This window comes from Galeopterus variegatus, unplaced genomic scaffold, assembly GCF_000696425.1.
Source record: "Galeopterus variegatus unplaced genomic scaffold, G_variegatus-3.0.2 Scaffold76, whole genome shotgun sequence".
In the NCBI taxonomy this organism is placed as follows: Eukaryota; Metazoa; Chordata; class Mammalia; order Dermoptera; family Cynocephalidae; genus Galeopterus; species Galeopterus variegatus.
Window position 1 is genome coordinate 1,065,013 of NW_007726187.1, and position 18,432 is coordinate 1,083,444.

General features: G+C 42.5%; 1 protein-coding gene across 1 annotated transcript in view; it reads left to right on the plus strand.

The window, feature by feature from the left end:
* The window catches only part of AFAP1 (actin filament associated protein 1), a 148,736-nt gene that overhangs the window by 103,116 nt on the left and 27,188 nt on the right, over window positions 1-18,432 (plus strand). Inside the window, exons 9-11 of the mRNA XM_008578719.1 lie at window positions 2,118-2,267; window positions 10,415-10,626; window positions 15,935-16,080. Of these exons, the coding sequence (XP_008576941.1) occupies window positions 2,118-2,267; window positions 10,415-10,626; window positions 15,935-16,080 (508 nt within the window). The remainder of the gene's footprint in view (window positions 1-2,117; window positions 2,268-10,414; window positions 10,627-15,934; window positions 16,081-18,432) is intronic.

The window sequence follows — 18,432 nt, forward strand, 5'->3', positions numbered from 1 at the left end:
TGCACTGGCGTTCTCTGGCCTCTGTCCATTTGGACTTGGGGGTGGGCAGCAGAGTGGAGATAGAAAAGAGGATCGCTTCTCCACTCCCCACCAGAGAGAGACAGAAATGGGGAAAGAAGAGGGAAGTATGTGTGTGAGCATGGATGTGTTTAGAGGAAGGGTATAGGAATTAGGCCAATAGCTCACCACCTTGTGTCCCTAGATGCTCTTTCTGTGAAATTCTTCTGTGCGATGTGCTGTGTGTGTGTCCGTGTGTTCACAGGGATGGGGGAGGGGAAGGAACCCTTGATCTGCATGAAGTCTAAAAGGGTTTATGATCCCAGAAGACTGCAGATGGGTTGAGGGAGTCACACTCAAGATGAGGGGACAGGCTTGGGTGGTGGCGTTGGACTGGGTGCTGTGGATCCCTTCACACCCTCTCCCAGCACGTGTTGTAGTGAAGCCGGTTTTGAGCTGCCGCGCTGGCTCAGGCCCCGCAGCTCTAGCGCCAGGCACAGGATGGCCCTCAGGAGATTGAGGTGGGCAAGTGACTCACCTTACCCAGCAGTCACTCTCTGGCCACTCAGGTCTGGGTGCGTTCTTACGAGTGATTTCTCACCTTGTCCCTGTGCCTATAAGTCTGTCGGAGGTCACAGACAAAGCCTGCGGGGGTAGAAAGACAGTGTGATGACTGAGATGGGGCAGGGGTGCAGTACCAGCTGGGGTGGACCCTGGGCCTCTGTAGCTGGAGACGGTGGAGAGTGGCAGGAACTGTTCCACATCGAGGAGTATAGGCCTGTTTGCGTGGACACCACTCCTCTGGTCCTGCCATTGGGACTCACCCAAATGTGCGTCCATAGCTGCCAGATCTTCCAGTTTTTCAAGGGAAGCCAGATATCATTTTTATGCAAAATGTTTATAAATTTTATGTATTGACAATTAATTCCTAATTTAATGCCATCCAGGCTAAACAGAATGTAACGGGCTGGATGCAGGCCACTGTTCTGACGGCTGTAAATGAGGCAGAGTCAAGGGAGTGTCTTCAGATGGTGAGGGGCCTCCTGAGGAAGACCTAAGTCTCCTTCCCACTCCCAGAGGCTGTCTCCTTGCCAGCCTGGCTTAGCCACACCAGCTCCTTCCTGTTCCCCAGACACTTAGGGCTTCTTCCAGCAGGACAGCCTCTGCTCCAGCCAGTTCTCTACTTGCCTGGATGCTTCTTCCCACTGAGATCTGCACACTAGTTCCTTAACGATTTAGCTCTCAGCTTAAAGTCAATCCTTGGACAGGCTTTCTCTGGCCACCCAGACACTCTCCCACATAACCCTGTTGTTGGGAAAGTATATGAAAATGATCAGGGCCCCTCAGATGTTCAGAAACTTGCTGAGCATTTGCTGTGAATAGGTTGTGTGTGGGTGGAGTTAGTGTGCCTCCCCAGTGCTGCCACCTTGGCTGGCGTTTTACTGCCTCGGGCGGCCGCCACCACAAGCAGCCATGCTTTCCAACCTGCGGCTTCCAAGGACCTGTCTGCCGGTTACCTAGCTCGTAGACCTGCATGTAAGAGGCCTGGTGACCCAGCCTGGCGTGTGAAGGGTTTGTGACTAGTCTGTGAATGGGCCTGAGGGGTCTGTGAACTCCAGACCCAGCCCTAGCTCGACAATTGGCCCAGTTGGTGCAGGATTACGGGCAGGTAAAAGAGCCCGACAACTGGCGTGGTCGAGTAGCTTTACAATTGGCATCAGGAACAGGATTAAGAGCGCTACAATTGGCGATATTGGCAGGATGCCGACATTAGCCATAGTGCGACACCTGTCTTAGACCTCCATGTGGTCCTTGACCATTTGGCATCCTTGGCGTGCATGTGTGTGTATGTGTGTGTGTGTGTGTGTGTTTGTGTGTGTGTGTGTGTGTTCATGTTCATGTGCTCTGCTCACTCTACAATATTGGCTTCCTAAGAGCAGCCCCGTCTTCTGCAGTCCCCAGCATCTAGCCCAACAGCTGACACATAGCAGGAGCTCAGGTACTCAGTAAGTCACAATTGGGGAAAAAAGAAATGGATCGTGACATATGCTGTATTTTTATTTTTGTCAGCTAACATCTGCAGTTAAAACATGCTTTGTCGCTGTTTTTATTCTTAACAGTGAAGAGGAAGAAAAGTTCCAAATCAGAGGCCAAAGGAACCGTATCCAAAGTCACCGGGAAAAAAATAACCAAGATCATCGGTCTGGGAAAGAAAAAGCCGTCCACAGACGAGCAGACTTCTTCAGCTGAGGAAGACGTCCCTACTTGTGGTGAGATGAATGCTTGCCAGATATGAGTAGCGCTCACCTATGTGCGTCCGGACCCGCAGAGTTGCCTCGGTGTCAGCTTCATCTCAGGTGCATTGGTCAGAGCGCTTTGGCACTGGACAGGAGATCATCCGAATTGTGAGGAATGTATTAATGTTTTAGTTTTACCCCTTATTAATAAAAGCATCGCAGCGGGTTGAGATGATCTCTAAAGTAAAAAAAAAAAAAATTCTCTCTTCGATCCTATGAAATTCTCCCAAATTCCTTTAAGCATTTTAAAACCAGAACATACATGGATGCCATTGGCAAACAGAGAAGGGGGTGAGCACAAAGTATGGAAAAACATTTTATGGAATTAAAATCAATTCTTTCCTTGGGCTAAAGAAATAAAACTAAACTTCCTTATAATGTTCCATTTCTCAAGCTTAAGTTTCAAAACAAACCTAAATGACTATCTCCCCAGATCAGTCTTTTGTCTCATACGTGTTTGAGCAGCTGCTGTTTTTCAGGGACTTTGTTAAGTTCATGGTACATACAAGAGTGATGAAAACAGTCCTTCCCCGAGGGCTTCCCGCCCGATAGCAGAAGATAGGTGTGGGACAAGTGATCACAGAAATGAGCCTGCAGTAACTAGGTCCTTAGCTGGATTGCGGGTACAGCCCTTGAGCTTTGATAAAGAAGTGGGTAGGTGAGATTCTATATGTAATGTTTTCTAGGCAGCCAAGTTTAGGAGAATCATGTAGCTCTTTTAAGGAGGAAAACTTAATAAGCTGAAAGATGGCTGTTTACCTTTTTAAAAAAATTAAGAATGGGCTGTACTTTCCCTCGTATGCTATTACTGCACAGACAGCTTCCCATTGATGTAAACCCCAAATTCCTTTCCTTTGTATAGTCATTCTGTTTCTACCTCTCTCTGTCTCATTGAGCATCCTTTGTGTTCAAGATATTGGGTTTTATTTGGGGGATACCAAAAGATATGTCATTGAGACCCTGCCCTGTAGTGCCTAAATGGGGCCACACGCACAAAGATAAATTTATTCAACAGATACCACGTCCCAGGGTGTGTGAGCTTATGCTAAAAGGATAACAGAAAGGAAAAGCCCTGGGTGGTTGGAAGAGGGAAAGGTTGCAGAGCACTGGGCAGGCGAGAGGAGCTAGGAGGAGCTAAGACACGTGCTGTATCTTGAAGGGAAGATGAGGTGATTAGCTCCCTTCCAGCTTTAACAGTTGTGGTTCTAGGAAGTTGAGTAATAGGTTTTCAGTGGACGTGATAAAGTTGTCTGAGCAGACAATGGCCAAGGCCTTGCGTGGTTAAAGGCATCATCTCAGAGAAGTCCCATCGAAGTGGTTGCCTGCGGGGTTGAGTTAGGACAGAAGATTGATGACACCATGAGGAGACCTGTGACCTAGCAGCCAGGTGCATTACAAGGTCCCTGAACTTGTCCTTGGTCAAATGGCAGTTGGGTTGCAGAAGTAGGCCAATTGATACTGACATTCCTGCCACTACCCTACATCCTCCTCTACGTACGTACGGAGGGAATTTGAGAGAGCAGCACTTTGCTGACGTTCAGCCAGATGAAACAGCTGCACACGGAGAGGGAAGTGAGTTTGTCCTCGCAGTGCTGTGCCCTGGGGCCTCTGCCTTTGTTAGAGCAGGCTTACCTCCTTCCTATATTAGCCCTTGAGATAAGATAGCAGGTAGGGATTAAAAGTGAAAAGGGGGTTATTCAACAAAAAGTGAACTCCTTTTTTAGTTTAGTTTTTGTTTTTCACACTGCTCTAGGTCAGTGGAAGAAATAGAAATTCTTTCATGAAAAACATTATCGTGAAAGGCAGTTCAGAGATTGTGGTCCCAACCCCTCCTTTCAGAGAGAGAGTGCTGAAGCTAAGAAAACTTCCTGATGTTCTCTGAGCCTCACAGCTAGTCAGGGCAGAGCCAGCCTCTGGCCCAGCTCTACTGATTCCCTGAAGAACATGTCTTCTTCACATCTCTTCTTGTCCAAGGAACTTACCACTTCCGTGACTCCTAATAAACAGCTTTATTTGTGTTGGTGATTAGACACTGCAGTAAATCCCATTGCTGGCACTTTCTTGGAAGTACAGTTGAGCACCGAGAGAGTGGGAATAATGTATCTTCAGCATCTAATTATATAGATGTGTATTTCTATCACACTGCTTAGTGGACAACTTTTGCCTCTATAAAGAGAACATCCTCTGTCCATGAGATTTTAAAACTGTCATCTAGTTCTTTTCTGGGGCCAGGGGAGAGGGGAGGAGTCTTTAGAAAAATAAAAGGGGAACAGTGACCGTTTTCAATTATTCTAGAACAGCTGTAGAGTTTCAGGCAGGAAAAAGTAGCTGGATAAAAGCCCAAAAGCCTGATCCTGCCAAGTCGAGTCTCTGCAGCTGCTGCTCTCCCACCCCCAGAGATGAAGTGCTGAGCGACCTGGGCCGGAAGGGCTGTGAGCTGAGCACACAGAAAAGAGCTCCCGGGAGCAGTGGAGAACTGAGTCCAAACCCCGGCTTGTCTGTGTAGTGCAGCCTGGTCAGCTGTGCCCTGGGTGCATGATAAAAATGCATAGGGGCTGTCGTCGTGGGCTCAGGGGAGGGAGAGGCACTCTGCAGACATTCTCACAGGTTAGGGAGGGGGAGGGGCGTTGCTGCCCAGTGTCTTGGACCTCTTGTAGTCCTGCAGAGTGATGTGCTTAGCACTGGTCAGGCCAGCTCTGCACACAGCCACTTAGATCATATGATCAAGTATCTTTTAGTCTCCCTTCTCCTGTGCTTATGAGTCCAGAATTACTGTGACTTTGTACACTGAGCTATTGTTATTAGGAAACACATTTTCATTTTTTCCTCTCTCTTCCCCACCCCCACTTGTTTGGACTCTCACACAAGCCTCCTGACTGGCCCACCTTGCTCTGCGTCCCCTCCATGCCACCAGATGGAATTATTGAAACCTCAGACTAATCATATCATTCTGTGCTAAAAAAAACAAAGAAGTCTCCTCTGCTGCCCACTTCAACCATCTTGTCTCAACTTCACTTTTCTAACCTCTCCTGCATGCCTGGGTTAAGAATCAGGTCTGATCTGCTCACCTGTTGTGTTCCCAGCACCCAGCACAGAGCCTGCAGGTCAGAGCAGCTCAGTAAATAATTGCTGGATACATGGGTTCCCTTAAGCAAACTGCTCAACTGCAGGGAGTGTCAGGTTCCTCACCTGTGAAATGACTCCATACTTAAATTCCTTGGTTTTCATAAAAATTGAAGATAAAATGCATGAAACACTGTGCCTTGTTTATAATTTGTGCTCAGTAAATTGTTACTGTTATTATCCATTTGTTCACCTGACATACTATTAAAAAAACAAAACCTAAGCATGCCAGACCTATCCAAGGCAATGTAAGCACAGCATCAGACGAGTGGCCGAGATGATGAGAAATACAGAAGTGGAGAGAAAGGAAGGATCCTAGGGTGCGAGGACGAGGGCTTCATGGAGTCTGGATGGCTGGAGCTGAGTCTGAAGGACTTACTGGATATTTCTGGGGTCCCTTCAGCCTGTCATGTTCTGTGACTATGAAGCTTTCAACAGTAGGAATTTTTAGTGGACATGCAGGAGAGTTATATACTTCTCACTTTGTAGCATAATCCACCTCCACAAAAAGTCAGGTGTCATTTAATAAAAGAGGAGAAAAACCATTCTTAGTACAAGAGCCACCACGTCAGGGGTGTTTGTGTCCAGCCTCTTTGGCCCCTGTGCCCAGCAGGGGCCGCATTGCAAACCTCAGAAGGGAGGCACTTGGCCTTGGCAGGACCATGATCAGCTGTTGGTGGTATCTTGACATTTGGTATCTCTAAATGCTCCTGCTTCAATACTCCTTTCGTAGGCCCATCTTCTCTCGGTTGATAATAAACAGATGCTTGCTAAGATATAACAAACAGTTATTTGGGATCAGATGCCTCTCCAAAGAGTTGAACATTCTGGCCTCATGTAACCAAAGCACAGTAGTCTCTCCGACAGACGCTATCATTTCCCTTTCTAAAGAGAATAAATAAATGGAAACTTGGCCCTTCTTCTAAAAGGCTGCCCTTGCCTGCCCCTCTACAGCTGCCTGAATTCAAGAGCCACCTGGCACCAAGACCAGAGACGCCAGATATCCGGATTAGCTGATTGTGGAGGGTTTCTTTCTGTTCTGCCTCCGCCTTTTTTTTGTTTGTTTGTTTAATTGCAGGCCTATAAAGTTAATTTTATAGTCCTAATGAAACCTCGTCATGCACTCTTGCCACGGTGTTGCAAAAAACAAGAGTTCTTTCTTTAGAATTAGCACAAATACTCTCAAAACATTAAACTGAAATTCTAAATTTTTAAGATACAGTAACACCCTACCATAATGTGATAATTGGTATTCAAAAAAAATTATATGTGGAATTGCCTTGCTATGCAGTTCCTGTCGAGGGAGCGCCTGGTCCTGGCTGCACTTTGGCACCACCTGGTGGTGGGTGTCTGCTCTAACGAAACACTGCTGGGATGATTGGGGATCGGAGTCAGCACAGATTTCATCAGCCAGACTGGGGGTGTTGGGTCAGGAGAATATTGGGGGGCTCAGTGACCCACCCTCTGACTCCACGTTCCTCAGATGGGGTTGTCTGCCATTTCCCTGCCTGGGCTCTCTCTTCCCTTCATGTTCCTCACCCAGAAGTTGGGAACTTTAGGCCACCCCTTTTTGAGAAAGTTGGGGGTAGTGGACTCTGCAAGAGAGGACATTTGCCAAACATGGACACATTACTTTGGGTCTTACTGTCATGCAAACATGGACACGTTCCTGTGGGGCTTACCGTCTGTGTTAATAACATGGACACGTTCCTGTGGGGCTTACCGTGTGTGTTAACATGGACACGTTCCTGTGGGGCTTACCGTGTGTGTTAACATGGACACGTTCCTGTGGGGCTTACCGTCTGTGTTAACATGGACACGTTCCTGTGGGGCTAACCGTGTGTGTTAACATGGACACGTTCCTGTGGGGCTTACCGTCTGTGTTAACATGGACACATTACTGTGAAGTTTACTGTTTATGTTAACCGGTTTGTTATCCAGTGTGACTTTTTCCCCCACTTTCGGAAATAAAATAAATCTGAGGAAGGCATTAAAACATGGTAATGTCATATGAAGTCATGCTGTAAATGAGCTGTGCATGTGTCCAATATCACCATTCCTTTTATGGCTGAAATGTCAAGAAATTTACAGCATCTGGTGATTTGGGGCCCATTTCCCTCAGGGAGGAAAACACTATGAGAGTGCAGGCACCTCTTCGGGAGATGCATCCTTCCTTTGGTTGGGGCAGCACTCAGCATTGCCGCCCCGCTGTGCTGAAGGGCTGGGCATGTGAGAAAGCGCATATCCACATGGTGAGCTCCACAATTAGAGGGTTGTGTAGAATTCAGAAGGAGCATCATCAGTGTCCTTGAGAAGGCAGAGATGCACCTGCTGCTTAAATTCCTAAATAAGCTTTCTGGCATCTCACTTCCCTGATTGCGATTCTGTGTCATCTTCTCTATCAAGGCTAGGCTCCTACATCTCGTGTCTGGGGTTCTGTGTTATCTAGGTCACAGGCAGTTTCGAATCTGTTTCTTTTGCTCCTTCTCCAGCCCTATAGAAATCCCCTCTCTCTCCAGGCCCAGTGAGGGGCACCTGAGTCACCGACTACTCCAGAGCATATGCCATTTTCCCATGTAGCAGCTCTAGTGGTGACGTCCAACAGTGCCCTAAATTTACTGCTTCTCTTTATACATGGTTTCTGTGTATGTTAATCTTATGCACCCAAGTAGATGAAGTTACTAGAGAGGCGTTCTTGTCTTCCATTTCTTTTTAGATGGACCATCACGTTTGTTGACATGCTTAGAGAATACTTAGGATTGATGCAGTTGGCCATCATTTCATAAAAGTCCAAAAAAGTGGGCTTTCAGCATGATTGATTATTTATTCATGGTGTCAGAACCACAGATATCAAATGGTTCTAATAGTCATTACTCAGAGTTTAGATATTATAGTTGACTCTTGCTTTTAAGTAGAGCTTTCTTTTTTTCTTTTTAAAGGCTAAATGTATTGGAACGGTGTCATTAACAAATAGTATTTTGCAGAAAGAAAATCCTAACGTGAGGCCCACAGTTGTGTTCGTGATCATGGTTCTTTATCTGCCGTCTTTGACTCCCAGAAAGGTTTCAGGTCTGGCTTTGCTGTGTGGCCTTGGATGAGACACTTCACCTATCTGGGAGTTAACTTCCTCGTTCAAAAAGTGAACCCTTTGAGGGCCGACCCTGTGGCGCACTCGGGAGAGTGCGGCACTGGGAGCGCAGCGACACCCCCGCCACAGGTTCAGATCCTATATAGGAATGGCCGGTGCGTTCACTGGCTGAGCGCAGTGCGGAGACACCAAGCCAAGGGTTGCGATCCCCTTACCGGTCACGAAAAAGACAAAAAAAAAAAAAGTGAACCCTTTGAGACTCCTTCCAACTTTGATTCTGGAGCCCCTTTTCATCCCCTCCAGTCCCTCCTAAATATGTAAAATACAAGGGCCTTTGATTGAATTTCACTTGTTCTCTGAACACAACAGAGCCGCCAAGTCACAGGCACGTAGTCCACAGGCAGGCTTTTCCATTTCCCTTCTATTTCACAGATACGGCAATTCAGGCCCCCAATGAAAGTTTCGGTTCCAGGACAAGCTGTGTGCCTTTCCTCTAGTGTTTTGTCACGTTTAGCCAAGTGAAAATTTAAACTTTATCAGTGTGTACTTGTTAAATTCATTGAGCAAATATTTTGTAAATATTTATAAATAATATATCAAGCACCATTCTGGGTCCTAAATATACCTACTGTTTTTTTGTGTGTTTATAGAATTTATCCATTGCTAATAAAGTATGTAAGACTTAGAACATAAAAGAGGTAAAAAGCATCCTCTAAAACCCTTTGGAAAGTCATTTCTAAAAATCAGGATTGGAAAGGATTTATTTTATTTCCATAACATTTTTGAGCCAGTTTTGAATGTATGAATTGAAAGAGTAGCTGAATGACATGTCAGAAGTCTTTTATTTTTTAGCTGCTAGTCAATCTTTTATGTGCTATTTAACTCACTTTCTAAATATTAAAAGGGGGGTGGAGTAATTTACCAGCATTATTGAGTGTTTGGAAGTCATAGCCGCCCTGTGAAATCTGATTTCCATGCCTTGTTTTTTCTAGAAAAATGCATTTTGTATTTGTAACTAAAATTGTCAATATTCTGTATTTGAAGAGATTTCCTTTTTAAAAAATGAGGATAATAACTTTTTCTGTAAGTCCATCACATGTGGCAATATATGTATCTGTAATACACTGAAGATATTGTGCCATACCAGAGATACGAATAACAGAATTTCATATACTTTCAGACTCAAGAGTTTAGATTTCATTTGGGCAAGATTTACTAGTTAGATAAAATCCCCGAATCTGAATGATGAAATGGAACATATAGGCCACTAAGTGCATCCTTGGCCTTTACGTAGGAATCTCATACCAAAGAACTTCCATCATTTGCAGGAAAACTTTCAGTATTGGAGAACTTGTCACCTCCCAAGGCCTCCTGTTTCTTGGACAGTTTTTGTTTTTAAATAGTTTTTTTCTCATGCTGAGCTAATATCTGTCTTCCTATGACTTTCAGCCTGTGTGTGTCATTTGCAGCTACTTGAGATAAATCTGAGTCCTTTTCCATATGACTTCCGTTCACTTGTTTGAAGGTAGCTGTTATGTCCCCAATTCCTTCTGGCCATCCAAAACCCAATGGCTTAGTAACTTTTCACATGCTCAAGGTGAATTCCTGAGTCCCACATAATCATTGAACATCTGGTAGCTGGTTCTCAGCACATGTAGGGCTTCTGGGTGTGGTCTAGGCTGTCTTAGGAAAAGCCCCCGAAACTTGTCCTAAAATCAGTTGCATTGCAGTAGCAGCTCCTTTTGTTTATATGAATGTGCGTTCCAGACTTTGCTGTGTGAGGGATTTGTTTCATGCAGGCTGCCTTCACCGGGCTTCTTTAATGAGGCTGTGATGGGTACATGCAGCGTCTTTACCATGCCGTGTCTTTTATTGGGAGGCTAAGGGTTTGGCACTTGTCTCGTTGCAGGCTATCTAAACGTGCTCTCCAATAACCGCTGGCGGGAGCGCTGGTGCAGAGTAAAAGATAATAAGCTCATTTTCCACAAGGACAGGACCGATCTGAAGACGCATATTGTCTCCATTCCTCTCCGTGGCTGTGAGGTGATCCCAGGCTTGGATTCCAAACACCTGCTGACTTTCCGACTGCTTCGCAACGGGCAGGAGGTTGCTGTGTTAGAGGTACGGTATTTCCAGGAGCCGCATTTCAGTAGGTATATATGGTGATTTTCCTTCTAAAAGCCAAATTCTGACTCTACTTTCAAAATTCCTTACATCTTGCTCATAGCACCTTCTTTTTTTTTTTTTTGATTCATTCTGTTTTCTCTCACCTTGCCAGTTCTGTCAGTCTCTGCTCTCCTCCTTTTATCAAGTCCACTTTCTGAGAGACACGGACAGTGTGAGCAGCACCCTGCCAGTTTTTACCACATTGAACCCATGAGATTTGTTTGCCAGAGTTCCTCCTTGTTTTATTTCTTCTCTATACAGAAATTAAACACATGATTCCATGTAGGGGTTGCTTTTTTAAAGCACCATAAAATAGCTTTTTAAAAAATTTCCAATAAAACTTTTTTTCCCTAACCTCAGGCTACTTTACAGATGGCACAGACGTTGTTGGACCAACCAATTGCCCCATAGACAGTGGCCAGTGAGCCACATTACACGGAAACCAAAAGAACACCTTTGATTTTTAAGAACCCTTGTTTTGTATACATTTTATTATTTATTCCACTGCTTTTCTACAGCTTGTTATTCACTAAAGCAGAAAAAAGCAATTAAGACTAATAGCTACATTCTCAAAACTTTCATTTTTTTTTTTTTTCCTTTTTGTCTTTTTCCGTGTCCGGCAACGGATCGCAACCCTCAGTGTCGCGCCCGTACCAGACCGGGACCAGCAACGGGATCGCAACCCTCGGTGTTGCTCCCGCGCCTCGCTCAGCCAGTGAGCGGGAACCGGTCTGTATGTGGGATCCGAACCCTCGGCGGGAGCGCCGCCGCGCTTCCCAAGCGGCGCACTTAAGCAGTGCGCCACCGGGCCGGCCCTCAAAACTTTCATTTTTGAAAATTTTAATTTTATTTTTATCTTTTTATATTAACTTGTTTTCCACCCAGTAATAACTTAGACCTTTTTTTCTTTGTCTGCCCCTCCACACTTAGCATTATTATAATTAAGATGAAAAGACACACATATACATATATTCATGTAGTCACAAATATCAGACTGTAGAACTCCCAGAGTACATGGAAGTGTATTTATGCTATATAGTGAATAGAAATGAAGATACATTAGATTTGGTGGAATGGGCTCATGTGTACTCTAATCAGATGTCAAGTGAAATGACTATATAGTGACACTGATCACTGAAGGAGAAAGAGCCTGCAGCTATGACTAAAATCAAGGGCGCCCCGTTAGGCAAGCTGGAAGATCTAGAATTTCATACCTAGGAGTTTGTTTCGGGGACTGTTTTCACAGAAACTGCTTGTCCAGGGCGGGGGCAAAAAATAGATTAACAATATCTTCTTCTTTCTGCAGGGCTCAATAGCCCAGGAGTTTGAGGTAAGAGAAGGTCAGAAGGACGCATTGCCACCCTGGTGGCTGGCTTTGCAGCCATGTGCTCTCACAGAAAGACTGGGCCTGGTGGGCTCAGGATGGCTGGCTTCCAGTCTTCGCCCTGCTGTAGATTTTGATCACAACCAAAGTTTGTTCTCCTTTGTCTTCTTTATCTGTCTGTGAAACATGGGCACTGGGCTAGAATCAGTGCACTTTGTAGGCATTTATATGGGCTGAACACTTAAGAGAAGGACCTATACTCGCAGTGATGCAGGTCTCCTAGGAGGGCTTTGGCAGCAGATCTGAGAGGGGTTGCAAGGAAAAGGAGGTGTGAACTGGCACACACTGGATTTGAGAATGAAGAATGAGAAGCTGGCTGGACACTCAGAGGGAGAGAGAAGCCCAGTGTGGTGGGGGAGGGGGGAGGGAGGCAGGTGTCTGGTGAGGTAGCCACCCACCCCTCCTTTGCCAGGGCACTGCAGGTGCATGCCTCAAGTACTCAAAAGAATGTGGTGGTCTTTCCTAGCTTCTAGAATGCTTAGAACACTGGCATCCCTTAAAGACAGCAAGAGTTTGAAGTTTGACCAGCATCACTCAATGCAGGACATCTGTCTTCACAGCTGCAAAAGTGGCTTCACTTAAAAGTGACACACACACACACACACACACAACATTCCAACATAAGCAAGAAGTTCTGCCATAATCGGTAATGAGAGGCAGCGAGCCACCGAGTAAAGCTGTCATCTGTACTTTTTCCAAGAACATTCTATCTTAACTTCTGAGGTAATTTCAGAATTACAGAAAAGTTGCAAGAATAGTACAAAGAATGCCAGTATATCCTTTACCTATCTTCACCAAATGTTGACATTTTTTCATATTTGGTATCTCTTGCACTCACTGTCTTTCTCTGTATGTACATATGTATGTATGTATATTCATATATGTATATATAAAGATTTTTAGAACTTCTTGCAGGCATTGTCCCTTTACCCCTAAACACTCAGTGTGTATTTGCTTAAAAACAAGAGTATCCCTTACCATAGTATAATTATCAAAATCAGGAAATTAACATTCATACAGTACTATTATCTGATTTCTGGATCTTAATCAGATTTTCTTAGTTATTCCAATAATGTACTTTATAAGCAGAAGGAAATCCCAGATCGTGTGTTGCACTTGGCTGCCAAGTCTCTTTAGCCTCCTCTGTCTGTCTGGTTTCATGACATTGATACTTTTGAAGGATACAGACCAGTTATTTTGCAGAAGATTCCTGGGTTTGGGCATGTCTGCTGTTTCCTCGCATTAGAATCTGGATAGGCATCCTTGGCAGGAGCCCCTGGAACTGGTGGCATACTTTGCAGTGCATCATATCAGGAGGCACAGGGGTCAGTTTGTCTCACTACTAGTGATATTAATTTTGAACCCTTGGGCAAGGTTGCCCTGCTATAAGTTTACTGCATTTCCCTTTATCTTTAATAAGTTATCAGGTGGGAAGGTCCTTTGAGACTCTGTAGCTATCCTTTTATTACTCACAATTTTACCCACTGATTTTAGCATCCATTAATGACTCTTGCCTGAAACAATCATAATGACAGTCACTAAGTGGTGACTTTCTAATTCCATTATTCCTTGTACATTTATTAGTTGGCATCTACTATGAGGAAGATTTTTCCCTTCTTCCCATTTAATTAATTATTCATTTATGCATGTGTATATATCAGTAGGGATTCATAGATTATCATTTTAATCAGTGATGATAATCCTTTATTGTAATAATTTATTTTGGTCAAGTTATCACAGATTTGGCTAACAAGAGCCCCTTTGAACTGGCTCTTGTGTCCTTTGTTACATCCCGGTAATAAAGAGACCACAGTCCTCATCATTCTCTGAGCATTTTCCTTCTGCTGCGGCACAGTAGATGCTCTGGGCTCGTCTCGTACTTTTCCCTGACCCTGCCTGGAGTCAGCCACCTCTCCAAAGACCGCTGGTTCCTCTGAGTGGAGACAGGATTTAGAAACCAGGATCTGGGTACTGGGCTGTCATTGCTTCTAGGCCTTTTCAGCAGACAAACACAAGAAATAGGTACACACACACTCTTGTGTGTTTTTATGCTGTACATATGATATATGTGTGTAAACGCACACATATATGTGAATAATACACCCACACACATCCATGTCTGTCTGTATATCTATATATTAAAAGTATTCAAAGCCATGAGATCATAACAAATACCTTCAATTCCAGTCCAACAACACAGGGTTATTTTTTAAAAGCTCATGAGGAAATTTCATACAATGAACTGTGAAGAAAATAATTAGTAAATTCTAGTGTAATAGTATCAGTCACATCCTAGATATTAATTGTGTTAAAATACTTTTTAAAAATGCTCTGATGGAATAGGTGTAGATGCATAGGTATAGATTTAGTCCTGGTTACATTTTTTTTTTTTTTGTGACCAGTAAGGGGATCGTACGTAACCCTTGGCTTGGTGTCACCCGCACCACGCTCAGCCAGTGAGTGCACCGGCCATCCCTATATAGGATCCGAACCCACGGCCTTGGCACTCCCAACGCCACACTCTCCTGAGTGAGCCACGGGGTCGGCCCCTGTATACATTTTTGATGTAGATGTTTTTTGGGGAAGGACAAAAGACCTGTGAAGAGAACACATTTGTGATTTTTAAAAAATCCAAGTATTCAAATAAATTCATTTAAATTTGGCAAACACTGATTACATTCTTACTCTTTGCAAGACACATAATTAGAATCCACTCACTTTGTCCTAATACCCCATTTGGTACAGGTTAGGAGTGGTTTGTTATGTGGAAAATATCACTAGCTAGTTTTACCAACATACAAAAATAGTTGCTTCTTCATTAATGGCTCTTCCTCTAGAGAGGCTATGGTATGTGGCATGGAATATTTACAATTACTTATATTCTGATCAGTGTTCAACTTGTCAAGGTTATAATTAGATAACTCAATTTTCTTTTAGCCTTTAAGCTCAACATACAGGTCTTTATTTTAAAAATCAGTAATTTTTATAAAAAAATAAAATTTATTTTTTCTCCAACACTTAGTTAACTCATAAATTTGGTAGCTCAATTTCTTCTAAACTTTAACCATTATTTATGTATTTGATTAATCTTATTTAATCATTTAAACATTTAACTTATTTAAACATTTAGAATGCCATCAAAAATGTAATTAACTGATTTTCTAAATCACTTAACAAGGATGGCTTAGAAATTTAATGAATGTAATCTCGAAGATATATTTCAAACTTGCAAATTAAGCAGAACAAATTGGGGGACAGATTTCAGACATCTTAAAAAGAAGCCCAGTGACTACGAAACATCATTACACCCATAGAAACACAACTGATGTAAAAGTAAATTAATTTTTTATGCCATCTAATCAAGAGAAACAAAATTGCCATTTCAGGCACATATAGGGGACCTCAGAAAGGGCTACTGGCCATGGAAGTTGGAGACCAGTACAGGCATAGATAGGCATGATTTTGCTTTCCAAGTGAGGCCAATGTCAGTGGGAGAGGGCTCCTTTTATGGCCAGATTTTGTTGCCAAATTAATGAGGGTTTCTAAACAACTTCTTTAGCTGGAATTTAATTAATCACATTAACTGTCTTACACCCTAGAACCTTTCTCCAAAACAACTGGAAGGTATTTTAGGACCTTAGATTTTTATTACCTTTGGTTATAATCATTTTGTAACTTCCTGCATTAAGGCTTAGTTAGTATGCATGCTGTGTAATCCCATTCCTCAGGCAATGACTATCTTCTTTCTCATTTAAACTTATGTGCTTCATGTTTCATTGCCTTTCCTATTATATGGCCTATTTACTGACACATTTATGAAAATTTAAAAACGGTTTATCTTTACTTAAATAAAATGCATTTTTTCCTTCACCTTGACAGGCATCTTCTTCTGAAGAAATGGGCAGATGGATTGGAATTTTACTAGCTGAGACAGGGTCATCCACAGACCCAGGTGCTCTTCATTATGACTATATAGATGTGGAGATGTCCGCAAACGTCATTCAGACAGCCAAGCAAACCTTCTGGTAAGGCCTGTTACAGGTGAAATGGCATCAAAGTCCAATAATTTTCTTTTCCCTAATTTTTTAACTTAGCTTTTGTGTGAGTATTTAGACTCAAAAAAAAACTAAAGACTTTCCCTTTTGTAGTATATTAATCTAAATTTTGCTGAAGTGTTTTTGTCATTCCAACCCTCTGGGTTTTCTGTTAGAGCAAGGGTTAGCAAACTTGTCGTATGAAGCACCTATAGTAAATATTTTTGGCTCTGTGGGCCAAACATTCTGTGTTCTAACCACTCAGCCCTGCCTTTGCAGCCAAAGACAATAAATAAATAAATGGATGTGGATGTGTACCAATAAAACTTTATTTGCAAAAACAGGCAGTGGGCCAGATTTGGTCTGTGGGCTATAGTTTGCCAACTCCTGTTATAGGGTACAGTTCTATGAGGCTGATATGATTCTACATATTGCTATAATGAGGACTGAGTTTCTAGAACCACCAATCAAGTACTTTGTAAATTTAAATTGTGATTTTTATAAAATACTGTTATGCATAAAGATGTCCTTTTGAACTGTGAATACTTGTTTAACATAATGATGCCAAAGATTTCTATCGCGGCAGTCTCAGTGTGGTCCACACACCCCTAGATGTATTCGAGACCCTTTCGGGTAGTCTGCAAGGTCAAAAGTACTTTCATAATAATACTAAGACATTGTTTTCCCTCTTCACTGTTCTGATATTTGCGTCGGTGATTGCAGAAGCAATGTGGTAAATCTGGCTCCTGTGTGTGTTGTAGTCGCAGCACACTGGACTAGTAATCATTAATGTTTGTCCCCAGCACACATTTGCAGCAGTGAAAAAAGATGCTGGATTCACTTCAGATGTCCTTGACGAAGCAGTAAAAAATTATTACTTTTTCTGTAAAGGGCCAGACAACAGATACTTTTATTAAATCTCTTAAGTACATGTCTTTTAATATTCTGTGTGATGTAACAGGAAGGCCACATAAAGCACTCATATGTGCAGATCCACAGTGCAAAACCAACTGACAAACTTAGGTGTTTGCATACATTTTTTTGAAAATGTACTAACTTCACCTATTATCTGTAGGAAAACAATTGGCAATATTTGTTGCCTGTGCTATCTTTGAGCTTTTACTCAGAAATTATAATTTTGGAAAATCTGTACCTGCCACCTTGAGCTTGACAGTGTCTCAACATGTATAGACTCTTCTGATGAGTTTGGTAGTGATATCAATGAGTGTGATTTTTTTGATATTGTGTAATGAAGTGTGTCAACAGTTAAAAGATCTGCCTAAGTCATGCGTGGTGAAAGATCCTTTCCAAGTGAAGAGAAGCTACTGGATTTGTGTAAAAGGGTACAGTAAGTTCATTGATGTGATTTCAGATTCCACATTGCAACTAATTGTTTAGAAACTACTCAACTACTTATTGACTTTTGGTGTAATATCAAAGAATTCTTTATGTATCGACCACTATCTGAAAAAGCTATTATAATATACCTCACTTTTCCACTACATATCTGTGTGAGGCTGGATTTTCTTCATAGAGTTCAGCCAAAACAGCATATTGTAACAGCTTGAATGCAGAAGCGCGTGTGAGAATCCAGCTCTATTCTATTAAGCCAACATTAAATAGATTTACAGACATGTAGAACAAAGCCACTTTTCTCACTAGTAGTTGTTTATTTTGGAAAATAGAGTTTTCATAAAAATATTTAAGTTGAAATATTATGGATTCATTACTGTTATTTTTAAGTGAATGAGAGTGCTCTCTCAGACGGTGGAACCCTTCAAGTATGGAGAGAGGAACTCAAATATTCACACTGTTTGCCCGTTCTGTATGAACACCACTGTCTAGTTTTTCTGCACAAGTGGTGTTTGTGGAGAATTTGAGCAGTCTCCCTTTGTATCTTGAATGACAAATGAACATTTATCTAATGCTTGGCTAGGACATTCTAGAGCTAAGAAATAGTTTTTCTCAGAGTAAAGATAATTTGGCTCATATTAAGAATCAAGCCACCATGTTACACCCAACTAAGGTAAATAGCCTTGATAAAACGAATTTGTATCCTACAAATTTGCCAGAAAATCCTCAGTAATGCTAGAGGTTTTCTAAAGTAAACTTCCCACAGTTCTGTGTGAAAATCAGGACAGATATAGTCAAGTACTGATGTGTACTCATTACTGTTTAATTAGCAAAATGTTGATAAATTACAATGACTCTTCTAACCATTAGGTACTATGTATTAAATAAAGCACATGTAAAGTGGCTTTTTAAGGAATGTAATATCCATAAATCTAGTTTTGCAAAATCTGCACAACTAGATTGACATGAAGTATTTATGTTTGTTAACTA